Source organism: Hakea prostrata, chromosome 1 (genome assembly GCF_041222555.1).
Source record: "Hakea prostrata isolate BN-2017 chromosome 1, UWA_Hpros_2, whole genome shotgun sequence".
Classification (NCBI taxonomy): domain Eukaryota; kingdom Viridiplantae; phylum Streptophyta; class Magnoliopsida; order Proteales; family Proteaceae; genus Hakea; species Hakea prostrata.
This window is the reverse complement of record NC_142600.1, coordinates 24780180-24796914: the sequence shown is the minus strand read 5'-3', so window position 1 is coordinate 24796914 and position 16735 is coordinate 24780180. Positions and strand designations below refer to the sequence as shown.

At 40.8% G+C, this 16735-nt stretch overlaps 1 protein-coding gene across 1 annotated transcript; it reads right to left on the bottom strand.

Annotated features, from left to right (window-relative positions):
- Nucleotides 1–884: 884 nt before the first annotated feature.
- Nucleotides 885–14896, bottom strand: LOC149028434 (uncharacterized). The gene is made up of 3 exons (XM_089136530.1): nt 14803–14896; nt 14168–14410; nt 885–2311 (listed from the first exon to the last, which is right to left on the bottom strand). The coding sequence occupies exons 2-3, from the start codon at nt 14294–14296 to the stop codon at nt 2210–2212; spliced, it is 231 nt and encodes a 76-aa protein (XP_088992656.1). The 5' UTR covers nt 14297–14410; nt 14803–14896; the 3' UTR covers nt 885–2209.
- Between the last annotated feature and the right edge of the window lie 1839 nt (nt 14897–16735).

Sequence of the window (16735 nt, the reverse complement as noted above, 5' to 3'; positions counted from 1 at the left end):
AACAGCAGTGGAAGTAGAAGCTATAAGAGATTCAGTCAGCATGGCTTTGTCTCTTCATCTAGCTTGGGTGGAAGTTTGCTCTGCCTATGATTCTCGCCATTAATAAGCAGGCCCATTCCCTGGATTGGCCCAGTAGCAGCCTAGCTGAAGAGATCCTTCAGCTCAAGGCTAGTTTTGAGCTCTGCCTATGATTCTCGCCATTAATAAGCAGGCCCATTCCCTGGATTGGCCCAGTAGCAGCCTAGCTGAAGAGATCCTTCAGCTCAAGGCTAGTTTTGAGTCCATCAAGTTTAGTTATGTAAGTAGATCAAACAGTACTTTCGCATATTACTTGGCCAAGGGCTTTAAGAAGTCTTAACATTTCCAGAGTTTGGTGGTAGTTTTCACCCTCTTTCATTGTAGATCTTTCTTTGAATGTATTAGGATTTCTCTAGTGAGCTTAATATAAATTTTCTTAAAGACCCAAGAAAGATCATGAAAAACCCAATACCTCTATTTCTCTATTTTCTCTGTTTTCTTGCTTCCATCAACTAAGGGTGTCAATCCATATTGAATGTTGTATATCGAAACTCAAATAATACCCCTTCTTTGGGTAAGAAGTGGTTTCATTCAAAGATCGAGCGTGAAGAACACATAAGTACAGGAGCAGATTCGTCTAACCATGGCGTGGTACTTGGCCAATTCATCATAGAGTGATGTGGACAAAGCCACCTTTACTAGAAATTCGGCTTTAGCATTCGCCAACCTAGGAATATAAGATTACATACAAGAAAGCTCAAAAACTTAATAACAAACTCCATCTTTCTTTTTCTTTCATTTTTTGCTTTAAAAAAAGCAAGGCAATCAATTCCAAATTGTCAGCCTCGACCTATAAGCTCCACTCCCATCTTCACGGCTGCTTTAAGTCCCTCCCTGAACGTCTGCGCTTCCTCTAAGATATCAGTAAAAGAGGTATATTTGCAAATAGTGGCTGACCATCCTCTCTTAAAAGAATGCCAACACTGGCTTGCCACTGTTCTTACTCCTAGCCACATTAGTAATGAATTTTAAGACTCCAAGGGGTGGTGATACCCAAGTTGTTGTGACCTGTTCAGTTTGTCTACTCCCTCGGTGAGATGGTGCAAGGGCTTTGCTGTCCATAAGCTCCTTAGCTTGCTTGACTGCCCATGTCGATGACTTCCATTGGTTGCATCACCTTCCAATTGAAAACCTTTTCATTTCTTACCAACTATAAAAACCATAGATAAATGTTGCAAGACATTCAAGCTCCTTACCAGTCATCTTGTCAGTTGCATAAAAATCCTTCCACATTTGTATCCATTCAGTCAATGTTAAGCTTGATTTCTATGCAACACGGCAGAGATAGAACTGCCAAACCAAGTAGCTTGAGCAAAGGTGCAGTGTAAAATAATCATGTTGATGGTCTCTACTTGATCGCCACATCTATTGCAAAAAGGGTTTATTTTCATCTTTCCCTTTGAAAGGCATCCCCAAATGCAACTCCATTTGCTACTGCCCTTTAAAGAAATTTATTATCTTTGGAAGGGTATTACCATGACAAATCTTGGTATGCTGCCCCCATGGGTTTCCATAAGAAGCTGAAAGTCTCACTCTCTCCTCTTCTTTCATGTTATTCAACATGTAGTATGGTTCGAGATCGATTGCTGCAGAGACCTTGATAATTGATTTTCTTTGAGGTTCCTTTGCTTTATAATAAAACTTGCATCAGCTAACGTCAAACGTTAAGATTGCCTGGTAACGTGGTTTCCACCACTACGCGACTCCCTTCTTTAAATCGGCTTCACCCTAATAAAAAACCAATGTGGCGTCGATCTCATCTGCTTGACTCGCTCCTCACATTGCTTACTGTACTTCATGTTTTAGGCATCGTCCAAAATCACCTACACCCACTTGAAGCCTACGAGCTGCTTCATGACTTCATCTCTTTCACCAACACAGAAGGCCGACAGTGGAGGATGTCCAACTCGTCCAAGAGAAGGGAAACAATGGGGGTAAAAATGTCAAGATGGGCCAGAAGAGGGGAGAAGACGAGATGGTAATCAAGTCAAAAAAGCAAGAAGAAGAACTAAACTTTGCAACTTGTGAAAGATTTGTGTTTTACGAAAACATTTATTTCATCCACAAATGCTAGGTTCAGGAGAATAGTTACACAGAGAGGTGCTACTAATTGATTACATCATGGATGCCATTAGCGGGTGTTGTTTTTGCGTGCTAGCTCTCGAGCCATTTCCCGGAGTTCTTCTGGGGATGGAGGCCGAGGACCTTCAGGGGGATACACCACATAGGAGCGCTGATAACAGAAAAACAAGATACCATAGATTAGATTGTGAATGACAGTAACTAGTAATGGATCTACAAATCTAACAAGTTGTAATACAAGTGTTAAAAGTGGCAACAATACTAAGGCCATGAGGAGCAATGTCGAAAGTTGAACAAGTTAGATCACGTGGCTAAACCATTTAAAAGTAATAAAGGACTCCAGGAAAAAGGTCTGAATCACAACATCACCACATTTTTATTTTTTTTTTTTTTAATTTACCTTTATGAAGGCCCCAAGAATCATTGGAGTGAAGGAAAATAAACATTATATCACCCACTACTGGCCAAACAACAAGAGAATTACCAATACATTAGAAAAGCTATTTGGTCATCTTAACCAAAGGAAAACCTGAGAATAATCTAGCAAGCCCCGTTCTTCCAACTAAAGAAATAAGAGCAAATTGCATGGGCACCCCAAAATGAAGGCCTAAAACACGACACCCCACTTTAGTTTAAAAACACATGACCTATTCCGAGTGGTTTGTACAATAAAAGACCGATACCCTCGGAAACTTACTCTCCATTACCCCTAACCTAAGGACTCACTCTCCATGGTTTCTCCCTCTCTCGGCCTCGCCTCTCCCTATTCCGCTCCGGCGCATCAACCTCACCGCCTCAACCTACTTCTCCGCACCTAACCGAAATCACTACTCCATTTCTGCCCTTCATCAATTTACCCATGATCAATTTTTATTTCAAACCTTTGTTCGGGTGTTAATTGCGCGATTCCTGCCGCGCGTTCTCCTCGCATCTTCTTTTTACTTCCTCTGTTTTCTCATTTGGTGCTTCCAGCAGGATGCTATTATCGCGCCTGGCCTTGATCGGTGAAAGAATCCAAAACCCATTTCTACTCGTCTTTGATCCGCAACCCATTTTCGTTTCGATTCCATTCCATTCTCCTCTCTTAGACCTTCCATCATTCAATAATTTCTTCGAACAATGTTGCTGCAGATTCCAAGAAGAACAAGGGGAATCGTCTCTTGATCAGGCTGGGGGGGGGGTGGACCCATTCGATTCGTCGTCGGTGAAGAAGAACTCGTCATGGGTGTCATCGATACCGCCCTTAAATCTTACTCCGCGAGGTCGTCTCCCGTTCGGGATTTGATATTAATAATTTTCTGCTCTCGCTCCGTTCCGGCTGGTTCGATTCTTCTCCCCGATTTTGCAATTTTGGTTGCAACATAACTCGTGTTTGATTACTCTTCCCGGATTCGTGTAATTTGAAGAAACAACAATAGTAATGCTTCTTTTCTTGTGAGGACTACCCACTAGCCGGTTAGATAAGACTCGTAAGACTTTAGCGTTTTTATCAACTCAAGTGCACAAGATTTTCTGCTTGGAAGACGGAGATCGAGTCGATATGTTTTTCCATTTTTCTCGATTTTCAAGCTTGAAATAAAATGATTTCATTTTTTTGTTTGGATGAACCATTCATATAACTAATGTAGTTTCGAAGGGTTCCATTGTTCTCCTTTTCGTATGTAATTCGGTCGGCCGGCTATTGCCGAACCCGCAAGATTGTAGTTCAATTTCTTCTCCTTTCTTTGTGTTTTCTGGGTAAGGATCTTACGGTGGATTCTAACCCGTTAAAGAAACACTTGATCGCATAATTTCAAGGCAGCTATTTCATTTATAGGAGAGCGGTGAGGGTGGTGCTGCCGGAGCCAGAGTGGGATGAGATGAGAGTGGAGTGATAAGGGTATTTTTGGAATTAAAAAAATATAACCAGAGGTTGAACGGTTTTCACTAACAGAATGGACTAATGTGTCCAATGTAAACCCAACTTTGGGGTGTCTTCGTTTTTCAAAGATAAAATGGGGTGTCAGTGCTTTTAAGGCTCCATTTTGGGGTGTCTCTGCAATTTGCTCAAGAAATAACTGAAACCCAATTAAATTAACTGTAATACGAATGCAAATTTAGTCTCACGACTCAAGTTTCAACCGAAAGAGGAAAATATCATAAAATATTGCACAGAAGTTGGTCAACTACCAGAACTGAGTGGGGAGTAACATTCCCTAAATATACTTTTGATGATGACAGCTGATTTCGTTTCAGAAAGAGACAGATACAAAGAAGCTAACAAATCCAATTCATTTTGAAGAATTGTCTATAAACAGCGATCCTTTTAGATTACAGCCACTACAAAGTATGAAATTGTGAACTACCAAGACCATGTTCCAAATGCCTAGTTTTCCCATAATGTTTGCAGCATTTTTTTAAAAGCAGGCTGGTTAACTTTAATAAGACAAAGCCTAACTTCAGAATCTTCATCTGTCAAATTATTTTTTGTGGGAAGCTATTTAGAAGAGGGAAATGAAGATCCATCCACAGCCCGGACAACAGAAGAATACCATAGCTGTTATCTTGTTGTTAATGGAAACTGAGTTACGGAATAAAGAAGATAGGGGGAATGAGAAGAATCAGACCTGTAGAAGGGGAAGAAGAGAGTAGAAGACTTATAAGAGACAACAGAAATCCAAGAGGGGGGGGGGGGTTACAAATGCACATATGATGCTCAATCCTTTAGTTCATATGATACGAGCCAGAACCTAAGGGCCAACAGGGCCGATACTTCAAGGGACCAGTCCAGCACTCCAGTGACCCAGACCACCGTTCCAGAACCAGCACAGGACTTAGAGAACATATCACACCTTGCACATGCAGAAGGGGAGAGCACGTGTCCCAAACGCATCCGTAAAAGGTCTGCTGCTCTAGCAGAGTATATGTATTCCGTTAGTGGGGAGTGTTTGGCAGTTAGACGATGTTAAGGGATATTAGCGTATTAGGGTATTTCTTGAGTAGCACCATTAGGGTATGACTCGAGCCTATAAATAATGTACAAAGGAACAGTAGAGGCAATGAATATTATACTCTTGTCTCCTCTAATTTCTCTCTTTTCCCTGGAGGAGGTCCCCTCGAAGTGGCCATTTCCTCAAAAGTGTTACCATTGGTGCTTTCACTGAGAAACTTCACCACCATGGCTGAAGGAACTCGCCTCCGAGTTTTGGATGAAGCAGTGAAGCAATTACAAGACACCACCTCAACGTTGCGGACTACCATGAATGAGCAGGAACAGTCCCTTTCAGAGCTCATCCATTTGGTCCATAGTTGTCACGGCGACGAGGCGATGCAAGGCGGTTTAGGCTAATTGAGGCGATGAGTCGACGAGGCGCCCTCCGAGGCACTTTTGAGGCGGTTGAGGTGTTTTAAGTGAAATTTTTAGTGTACATCTCATTCACTCTAAATCTATCATATCTTATATAATAAAAAAACTAATATCAGACTACCTCAAGTCATCCAACATACTACAAACCACACATAATAGGTCCTAAATAAAAAGTCGCAGAAAAAGGAAGAGAAGAAGTTGCTTGTCACCGCCCGCTTGCCGGTGTCGCTGCGGGAATGGAAGAGAGAGGAGGAAGAGAGAGAGTTAGGGATTAGAGTGAGGTGAGAGTGTGAGACTTGAGTCAAGAACTTAATCTCTTTCAATTTTGTTTGTTTTTATTCTTATTTTAACATTTGATCACATGTAGTGTCATTATACATATGCATATAGGTTCAAACAATAGATACTTTACAATCGGAATCTAATAAGTATTTCAATATATGCCTTCGATTAGGCATCTTTCTCGTGATTTAAAAAAGAAAGAAAAAAAAGCGGACGCCTTATTGCCTAAAAATAAGCGCGCCAATTTGGGCGCTCGAGGAGCCCGGGCGCGCGCGATTGCGCGCCTTGCCTATGATTTGGTCACCACATTGGACGGTAGAGTGGAGCAGGCCAAGCGCAAAATGTTAGCAACGATGGACAATTGGAGCAATGTCGGCATCCTGGGAACTCCTCCCAGTTCGTCCATTACCGGGGATGCCATTCAGACCCAGAATATTTCCACAGTTCCACCAAATCTGAACCCCGTCCAGATGAGAATACTATGCCTAGATTTTCCCAGATTTGACGGAACCGACCCAGCATGATGGATTTTCAAAGCAGAGCAATTCTTCACCTATCATGGTACCAGGGAGGAGCAGCGACAGATGATTGCAGCGGTTCACATGGATGGCCCTGCCTTGCAATGGTTCCAGTAGATGCACAAGGAGTCCCAGTTCACCTCACGGAACCATTTCACTTGCCAACTGGAGATCCGATTTGGTCCCTGTGGCTTTGAAGACCCCCAAGCAACACTGGTGAAGATGCAGCAGACGAGCATCGTGGCAGATTATCAAGGAAGGTTCGAAATCTTAGCTAATCGAATATGTGCCATTCCTGCCACTTTTCTAGTAAGCTGCTTCATTTCAAGGCTGAGATCAGACATTCAACATAAGGTGATAGCCTTCCGACCCACCACCATGTCTCAGGCGGTGTCCCTGGCCAAATTGCACGAAGCCAAAATTAACGGAACTCGAGAAACATTTCCACATCAGGTCCAAGGAAGAGGCTTCCAACTGCCACCTGTTCCATCACTGTTAAAGGCACCTCCTCAAGCATCGGCAATCCCTATCAAGAAGTTGACTCCACTCGAGATGCAGCAGAGGCACGAGAAAGGCCTCTGTTACAACTGCGAGGAGAAATATGCCCCAGGGTGTCGATGCAATACCTGGCAACTGTTTTTACTGGATTTCAAGGATCCAAATGACAGGGACATTCCTCCAGAGACAGAGCCTATCATCGACCTTCCAGAAACACCACTGGCGGACCCTGTGCAGCTAGAGAATACGGAGATTTCTTATCTCTCGATGACTAGCAAATTTTCTCCAACTACGTTGAGGTTTACTAGATCTATTGCCGGAGAAGCTATACAAGTGCCGGTAGATGAAGGAAGCACCCACAACTTCTTGCAGAGTCTCAATGCACAACACTTGGGTCTCCAGCTGGAGGAGACTCCGGTAGTGACGTCTTAGTTGGCAATGGAAACTGTTTGAGGTGTGAAGGATTGGTGCACGGCCAGGCGGTGAAGCTTCAACATCACACCATCACAATTGATGTTTTTGTCCTTCCACTATTTGGCGTTAATTTGGTGTTGGGCGTACAATGGCTCGCACAACTTGGGACCCCGGTTCAGTTCAATTACAAGTGGCTTACTCTCACTTACCATGAAGGAGCCCGGCTAATTACCATCAATGGGGACGACACCGTAGGGCCAACTCAACTCCAATATCATGAAGTACGCAGACTCGCCAAGACCGATTCTGTGGCTGCTTATTTCCATCTGGAGTTGCAACATGGTTCAACTCAATCAATTATATGAGAAGACAGTGAGGTAACTCAGCTCCTCTCAGAGTTCAAATCAATATTCGTAGAGCCCGAGGGATTGCCACTGGCAAGGGAGTATGACCACCAGATCCATCTTACCGACGTCAGAGCCGGTGAATCTTCGTCCATGCCACTGTCCATATTGTCAGAAGGCAGAGATCAAACGCCAGGTGAAAGAGATGTTGAACTCAGGCATCCAACCTAGTACAAGCCCCTTCTCATCTCTAGTGTTGTTGGTGAAGAAAAAAATGGGCAGGGGCAATTCTGTGTTGACTACAGGGCTCTCAACGCCATTACAGTGCGAGACCACTTCCCTATACTGACAGTGGATGAATTATTGGATGAACTCCATGGCACATCCTACTTCTCCAAATTCAATCTGCGCTCCAGTTACCACCAGGTATTAATCCAAGATTATGATGTTCTCATCTACAGCAGGAGCTGTGAAACCCACATAACTCACCTTTGCACCATTCTGGAATTATGCAGCAACACCAACTATTTGCTAATCATGCAAAGTGTGTCTTCTTCCAGCGCACAATCGATTACCTAACGCATTGTGTATTCTCAGCAAGGGGAAAGCGTGGATCCTGGCAAAATTTCTGCAATCACAGATTGGCCACCCCCTCGTAATCTCTGGAGTTACGCGGTTTTCTGGGATTGACGGGTTATTGCCGTTGATTTGTCTGATGCTACTATCATTTGGCAACACCACTTACAGATTTGTCATGCAAAGGAGGTTTCCAATGGACTGACGCAGCTCAGCAAGCCTTCCTGACCTTACAATAGGTTCTGATCTCTGCTCCAGGGATGCAACTTCCAGACTTTTCCCAACCCTTCACAGTGGAAACTGATGCTTCAAGGAAGGTATGCTTCAGGGAAGGTATAGGTGCGATATTGTCTCAAAACTGCCATCCCATTGCATTATTTAGTCACAATTTGTCGCCCAAAATGCAGCTTGCCTCAGCTTATGTACGAGAGATGTACACCATTACTCAGGCCATCTGCCGTTGGCATTAATACTTACTGGGAAGCACTGTCACCATCCTCACAAATCAAGCTTGAAAGAGTTAACTGAGAAGATAATCCAAACCTCCGAACAACAACAATGGTTGTCTAAATTATTGGGGTTTTCTATCTAGATTAATTATAAACCAGGGAACGAAAATTCGGCTGCAGATGCATTGTCTTAAGCTCCTACGATGGGTACCACTCTGTTTGCCATTTCCAGCCCAACATTCCAGTTCATCGCTCAGCTGCAAGAGGAATTGGCTGATGATCCTAAGTTGAGTGCCATTTGTACTACCCTCCAAGAGGACCCGGCGGCACATGAAGGATACAATTACAGGAATGGGGTACTTTTTTACCAGCAACTCCTTGTACTTCCGGCAGCTTCCTCTCTTCGCCAAAAATTCTTGGAGGAATACCATAGTTCACCAACTGGAGGTCATGCTGGCTTCTTGCGCACCTATAAGCTAGTGGTGGCCAACCATATTGGAAAGGAATGCGAGCCTTTGTTCATGAGTTTGTCATTTCCTGCCCTATATGCCAACTGATGAAGGTCCCCACAACTGCCCCCAACAGTCTTTTGCAACCATTACCAATTTTATCCCATGTTTGGGAGGATATATCCTTGAATTTTATCACTACCCTACCTCCCTCTCGCGGCAAAACGACAATTCTTTCGATGGTTGATCGCCTCAGCAAATATGCACACTTCCATGCTTTAGGTCCCAACTTCACCAGCTTACTTGTCGTTGAAGTGTTCATGTCCAAAATTGTCCAACTCTATAACTTTCCTCGATCAATTGTCAGCAATAGGACTCCATCTTCCTCGGTCAATTTCGGTGTGAATTGTTTCGTCTCCACAGTACCACACTCTCTATGGGCAGTGCTTATCATCCAGAGTCTGATGGCCAAACCCAAGCCGTCAATAAGGGCGTCGAGCTTTACCTCCGTTGTTTTGTGGCTGACCATCCCGCAAAATGGACACAACACCTTTACCTAACAGAGCTCTGGTACAATACCGCCTTCCACTCTGGCATCGAAATGACCCCTTTTCAAGCTCTGTATGGTCAACTCCCTCCATAGCTCTCCGACTAAATCTCTGATTCCATCCCTAACATTGTGGCAGAACAGGTGGTGCACAACCATGAGCAATTACTTCATCAGCTGCATACCAATTTGCAACATGCACAAGCCTGTATGAAATTCTATGCTAATAAACACCACTCCGAAGTGTATTATCAAGAGGGTGACGGGGTTTATGTACGACTGCAGCCTTACTGCCAATCTTCCCTAGCCTTGCATCAAAATCAGAAATTGGGATGCCGTTACTTCAGACCATTCCAAGTATTGTCCAAAATTGGGGAGGTAGCATACAAATTGGACCTACTGGAGGCAGCTGACATCCACCCTGTGTTCCACGCATCACCTTCTGAAGCCATGCCGTGGCAATCCAGTACCCCTACATGTTCCCCTTCCCTCTTGCACCAATGGAGCTCCCTGTTCCAATGGCCATTTTGAATCATCACTACCGTTCCTCAGGTGCTCGTACAGTGGAAGGCATTCCCCTCGAGGAAGCTTCCGGGGAAGATGTCACCATGTTGCAGCAGTTGTATCCCCAACTGAAACTGGAGATGGGAGTAATAATATGAACCAAAACCTACGGCCAACAAGGCCGATACTTTAAGGGACCAGTCCAGCACTCCAATGACCCAAACCACCGTTCTAGAACCAATGCAAGACTTAGAGAACATATCACACCTTGCACATGTAGAAGGGGAGAGCACATGTCCCAAACGTATCCATAAAAGGCCTGCTGCTCTGGCAGAGTATGTGTTATCAGTTGGTGGGGAGTGTTTGGCAGTTAGACGATGCTAAGGGAATGTTAGAGTATTCGGGCATGTCTTGAGTAGCACCACTAAGTTATGACTCAAGCCTATAAATAATGTACAAAGGAAGAGTAGAGCATGAATATTATACTCTTTCGTCTCATCTAATTTCTCTCTTTTCCCTGGAGGAGGTCCCCTCGAACCGGCCATTCCCTTTAAGTGTTATCATCATATCTTCAATATTTTTCATTAAGCTGAATACAAGTTTAAATAATAAAAGAAATGTACTTCCATAAAACTAGGACTCTTAACAGTTTAAATTAACTAATTATTCCTATGTAACCTACTACCAAATTAAATTTTTTGCTTACATAACCCAATAAATAAGTAGTAAAAACCTACATTATCTTTAAAACTCCTTAGCAAAACAGCATCTCCTATTTTATCTCCTTATGAGCTAGACTTGGCACCAAATATGAAGAATAGTCACCCAAATCAAAGTTCTAATTATTGTAGCATGAATAGTAATCGGTTGTAGCACATCAATTTTTCCCTCTTAAAAGAAGAATCTCATCTTGAGTCTTCGTAAAACAACGGTTGATCTTGTATAGAAATTGTTAGTCTTGAGAAGGGAGAATCTTTTGTTTTCCTTTTTTTTTTTTTTTTTTCTGTTGGGGGGGGGAGGAGTTAGGTTTTGCTAATGGAGTTGTCAATCACAGTGATGATGAAAATGTGAAGAACAAAATGGGGAGGAAGAAATAGCAGGGAAGACGGACTAAGAGAGGGAAAGAGAGAGAGTTTTACCCAAAATTTGGCTCAGACATGAATTAAAAGGGGACTAATAGAGAAGAAAGAAGGATAAAAAAAATAGGAGGAAGAAGAGGAAACCCAAGAAGAATCAGACTTGTAGCAGGGGTTAGGAGAACAAGACTCATGACAAGTGGGGGGAACAAGCACTTAAATAATAAAAGACACATACTTCAATAAAACTAGGACTCTTAACGGTTTAAATTAACTAAAATTACCCCTACGTAACCCAAACTAAGATTTGCTTACATAATTATCCCAATATATCGATAATAGAATCCTACACAAATTTCTAAAACTCAAATCAAGAGCAGCATCTCCTATTTATCTCCTCACAAGCTAGACTTGGGGCCCACCAAAATATGAAGAATAATCACTTGATTAATTTTCAAATTACTATAGCATGAAAAGTGAGTTGCTGTGTCACATCAAAAACACTGCCCAGGAAGTTATTTTTGAAGCTAAAGAACAATTTTTACAATGCCAAGGATTTTTGAAATTATAAAATATCACAAGACTCCAATGAACTTGCCCTACTACCTATAACTAGAATGAACCACATACTGTAAGTCAGTTCATACACTACATGTGCCTGTGATGGAGCACCCTCCTTTTTTCAAACTAACATCCATAATGGGCCTGCGCACTCAAAAGGAAATATCTTATGTCATCTGGTAAAAGAGATAACAGGGTTATGATATGCAAAGAATACAACAGCTTGTCCAGTACCCAGAATGCTTTCCGCAACAAGACACTAGACAACTGGCAAGTACATTACCCGATGGGGGTCCGCAAAACTTGAGACTGGGAATAAATCAACAGCCTATTGTTCCCTTTCTAAAACAAAGGACATCAAATGGAACAAATTTACCAAAAGAACAGCAGTAATGGCAAAAATATCATGATATGGTCTCTCAATAAAACATTGTAAGGCTCACTGCCCAACTCTTACAGCCAACTGATGCTTCTAATTGATATACATAAGCCAAGAACATAATACAACATCCTAATTAATTATGTCATAACATTTATGTCAACTAGGTTTCTGAGCAAAGAAAATAAATTTTTTGTTTACAATGGAGTGAAGGAGATTATCAAACACTGATACATCTTCCATTTTCCAAGTGACTATATGACAAAGAATGGAGTTTGCGCCTGCCAACATTGCCAACCAGAAAGCAGCCAACATTTAAGGTATTAGGCAACCGCAATTTTTTTTCTTTTTTCTTTTTGCTGCTACATACTATTGCACCCTTACAGAGACAGTCAAGGAAGATGCAAATAAATCGAACCACACCATACCACAGTGGATTCAGCACAGACCATCTCCTCATTCATTTTGATCTGGGGTTATTGCATTGGTTAGTATGTAAACTAGAGTTGACTCAAAGGGTAGAGAGACCTTTAAAACCTCCCAGAAGTAAAGTTGTTGCAAGATAGTCTAGACAATCTATTAAATATTTGATTCAGAATGTGAGTCATTTTAGGAAGATATTCAGTGTGTCAACATATCTTGGCAAATATCCATCCTGTCAGGTCTCTAGCTTTCAAATTTCAATCAGAAATCAGTATCTGAGACAACAGATAAAAATTCATCCTGAGTGCTCCCAAGTCCCAACAGGGCCTCAGGACCAAGGTGACTTTTCCTATGACCATCAAAAGACAATGGCTGTATGTCTCTCTACAATAATATAATTTATGTCTTCCTGATCAAAATTTATACACCAATTCCTGTGCTAACAGTTTTAGTCATTAAATCCGTTTCTGCAATAAGTTCTGAAAGAGCCCCTTATAACTGATCCATCATATCTTCTTTCAACACCCAATATCTGATGACCCCAGGTTCCCTAATGAACAGCAGAATCGTCATACTATCTTTACGGTAACAACTAGGATGCAGCATGCAACATCTTTTGAATATTAAGTTAAAGGTAACGTGAGAAATCAGCATACCCTCTCCAGAATTCAAGCTCTGAGGAGGAGCAATTGAGAGTGATTAAGAAAACTGAAACGTAAAAAGATCAATCATGGATCAAACCTTCAGAAATACAGTAAGAAATGCAGGCTAGAGCATGAATCAACCAATAACTCCTATCCACATTAAGTTTTAATTGTTCTATCAGTTCACCTATTTCTATTTAACAACAAACAATACACTGTCAGAAATGTCAGCGGTCCAAACCGCTTTGTTTAACATCTGTCAAACACAACCTAAGTCATCATTAACCCTTCTTTTGAAAATAAAAACAATTGAATTTTAGAACTTGTATAACACTCTTCATCCTAACTATATTCCGAAGTAAATCACCTATTATATAGATGCTCTTCTAAAAGAATCAAAACCCACACTGACATAACCAGTTGCTGGATTTTTGAATTACAGTGCACAAACAGGTCTGGTTTTCAGGACTTATGAAGTCATTACATAGGATATATTGTATCAGTGCTTGAAAAGGAGTCACGGAACTTCTTATACAGTGCATTTTGATGCAAGAGTAACTAATGAAAGACACTATACTTGCTACCGAGGAAGTACATATTCACCAAAACCCTGGAAACAGATATTTTTTTTGGCTCCCGTGTTAAAAATTGGAGAGTACATATTCGTCAAAAAAAAAAAATTTCCGTTCCATAAACATTTAAGTTAGCAACACTGCAGCATACTCAACAGGACCTAATGAAGCAAAATAATCAGTCATATGGAAAAACTTGAAACGGTTATTCTGTGGAATTTATTCACCATGTATTTGTACATACAAGTTTACTATTGTATAATCGTAGTAACTCCGTTAAGGTACACAACTTATGATAATTCGTAATCTCTGAGTCAATTTTCAGCCAAAAAATGGTCTTCGGTGTAACCCAAGGATGGAACAAATACAGTTTGTCAATAAATATCAGAAAAAAAATTAACGAAAATGAGAGAGAGAGAGCTTACATTTCCCATTGCTTTCTTGAGATTCTCAGTGTTGTTGGCAAATGTGAACATAAGAGCAATAGGAACTGACACATAGATAGCAAATTTTGCTATCTCGAGAATCCCTTTCGAAGTTCCAAGAGACGACATTTTACTGAGAAAGAAGACTGAAATAAGTCAATCCCAGAAAGGAATGAAAGCTACTAGACTTTCCCGCCACGAATCAGCACCTCGACCACAGCCCAGAACCGTTATCAATGATTCCTGCATATACGCCAAAGAATCTCATAAGTTCATGACGAAGAACATTTATCGAAAGGATTACAAGTAACCAGAGGAAAAATGAAGTGATAATTTCGAAAACCCAATAGGGGGAAAAACATAACTTAGATTTTGATGAACATCATTTATATCTAGATCGCAACTAGATAGAACATAATATCATAAGCACGGCTATGTTCAGTAGTGATCGGAGAAAACTAAAGAGAACAGCTCGTTGTGATGCTTTTAGATACTAAATCACATCCTGGGCTTAGTCTAACAAACTCATAAAGGAGAGTTCTTTTCCTCTCAAGAGCAGATGACAAAGGAAAGTTAGAAGCTTTGCCTAGAGATTTAACAGAAAATTTGGTGAGGAAGAGAAAAAGTATGCTTACGGATATGAACCGTCGTGGTACACCCTTGAGAGTTGTGATTGCTGCAGGGTTTTGTGCTAGAGGAGGAAAATGAGCATTTTAGATTTTCGATGGTTTTGTCCATAAGCCTACGAGATTTTCTTTAGCTTTTTTGAGCTTATCTCAAACAGTCATAACGATTGGGGCCCACGAGCCCAGAGAGGAAAAAAAGAGGTGTAGGGACAAAGGTTCAAACCCAAAACTTCTTTAGATTTACAATTCCCTCCTCAATACTTCTTTACATTTATATTTACACCCTGAAGATTGTCATTACCGTGCTAGAAGCATACCATAGGTCTACCAGATTTAGCCATCATCCCCAGATGATCGGTGTGGTTAAAATTTTAAAGCCAACATCTTACATGTCTTGTTAAAATTACTATCGTAGGGTTGGCCAATTGGTAAGACCAACACCTTTGAGTGAAGAGGTTATAAAATATTATATAATACGTTTATCCCAATATATAAATAATTGTTTGTTTAAAGAAAAATTCATTCATTTATTTCTCCTTTTCTTTATAAGAATAAGAATAAGAATTCATTGTATGTGATTCAGTATGTATTAATATTTTTTCTTACTCCCTCTTTTATAGAAATGTTTATTTTTTTATTTTTTTTCTCATATATACTATAGCTTAATTATTACTTTATTTATTTATACTTTTTAAAATTATTAATCTAACCTTCAACTTTGCTTGTAATTATTGATGCACGTATTGTTATAGTATCTTTGATTTATCCAAAACCACAAAATAATTTTAAAATTTGATGTTACTTATTTTTATATGAGGTTACATTACCATTCTTAGTAGTTGGGAAAAAATTAATCCTAAACCTACAATACTAAACCGCTTCTTATCATATTCAAAATAAAAAATTAAACCCTACCGGTGGCATCTAATGAATCCGGATCATCACCCTTAACGGGGAGCACTCTGTGCTCCCGACGGGTTTACCATCACAAATTTGGTGGGAACCACCGGTAAAAAATATAAAAAAAAAAAAAATCCTCCCATCACCCAACCCCTGGGTCCCCCTGTATTTATGGTGGTAAAGCCGTCGGGAGCACAAAGTGCTACCCCGATGGGTAATTGATCCGGACTTGCATCTAATTATGTAATATGTAATACTCCCCTACCCCCATGGAAAAAAGCTTCCTAAACCCCAAAAATAAAAATAAAAATAATAAAAAACCAAAGAAGAAAAAGACTCGGTCAAATTTAGCAGTAAACTAGTATCTCAACTTCATTTATTCAACCTTCATTCAGATGAACAGTGAATATCTCTCTAACCTAACCAATTATGATCCTATCTTTTCTGAAGTCTCTTTATCCCTTTCTGATGATCAATGATATCTACAATTGCTTCCAATGATGAGTTCTCTGCCAAACGAGCAGGACAAGCATTGATGAAATAAAGAAATATCTTTGACTCGAATGAGTTTACCCAATGGTGGAAATTTTTTTTTTTTTGGAATTACCAATTCATCCAAAGGTTAAATCCTTTTTTTGGCGTCTATTAAATATATACAAGGTTACTAGTTAAGTCTGTGTTATCCAAATGGTCGAAGGCGAACCCTACTTGTGACAAGGTAGAGACGGACTGGCATGCATTCATTTCGTGTAAATAGACTAAGAGAATGTGGGCAGCAGGACCACTTAGATTGAGAATGGACCAGTTGGCCTAACCATCATTTTTGTAAACGCTTGCTAATCGACCCACGATTAGATAGCATACCAAATCGGTGATTCTTTCAAGTCTTCATAATAACCAGTTACTTTGTTTGGAGGTAAAGAAACAATGTGGTGTTTGGTGATGTAAGACCTAATCCCCATAATATTATGATGCATGCTAATAAGTGGATCGGGACCTTCACTTGTCCCCTTTCATTTCCAACACAACAGCCAAAGAAAAC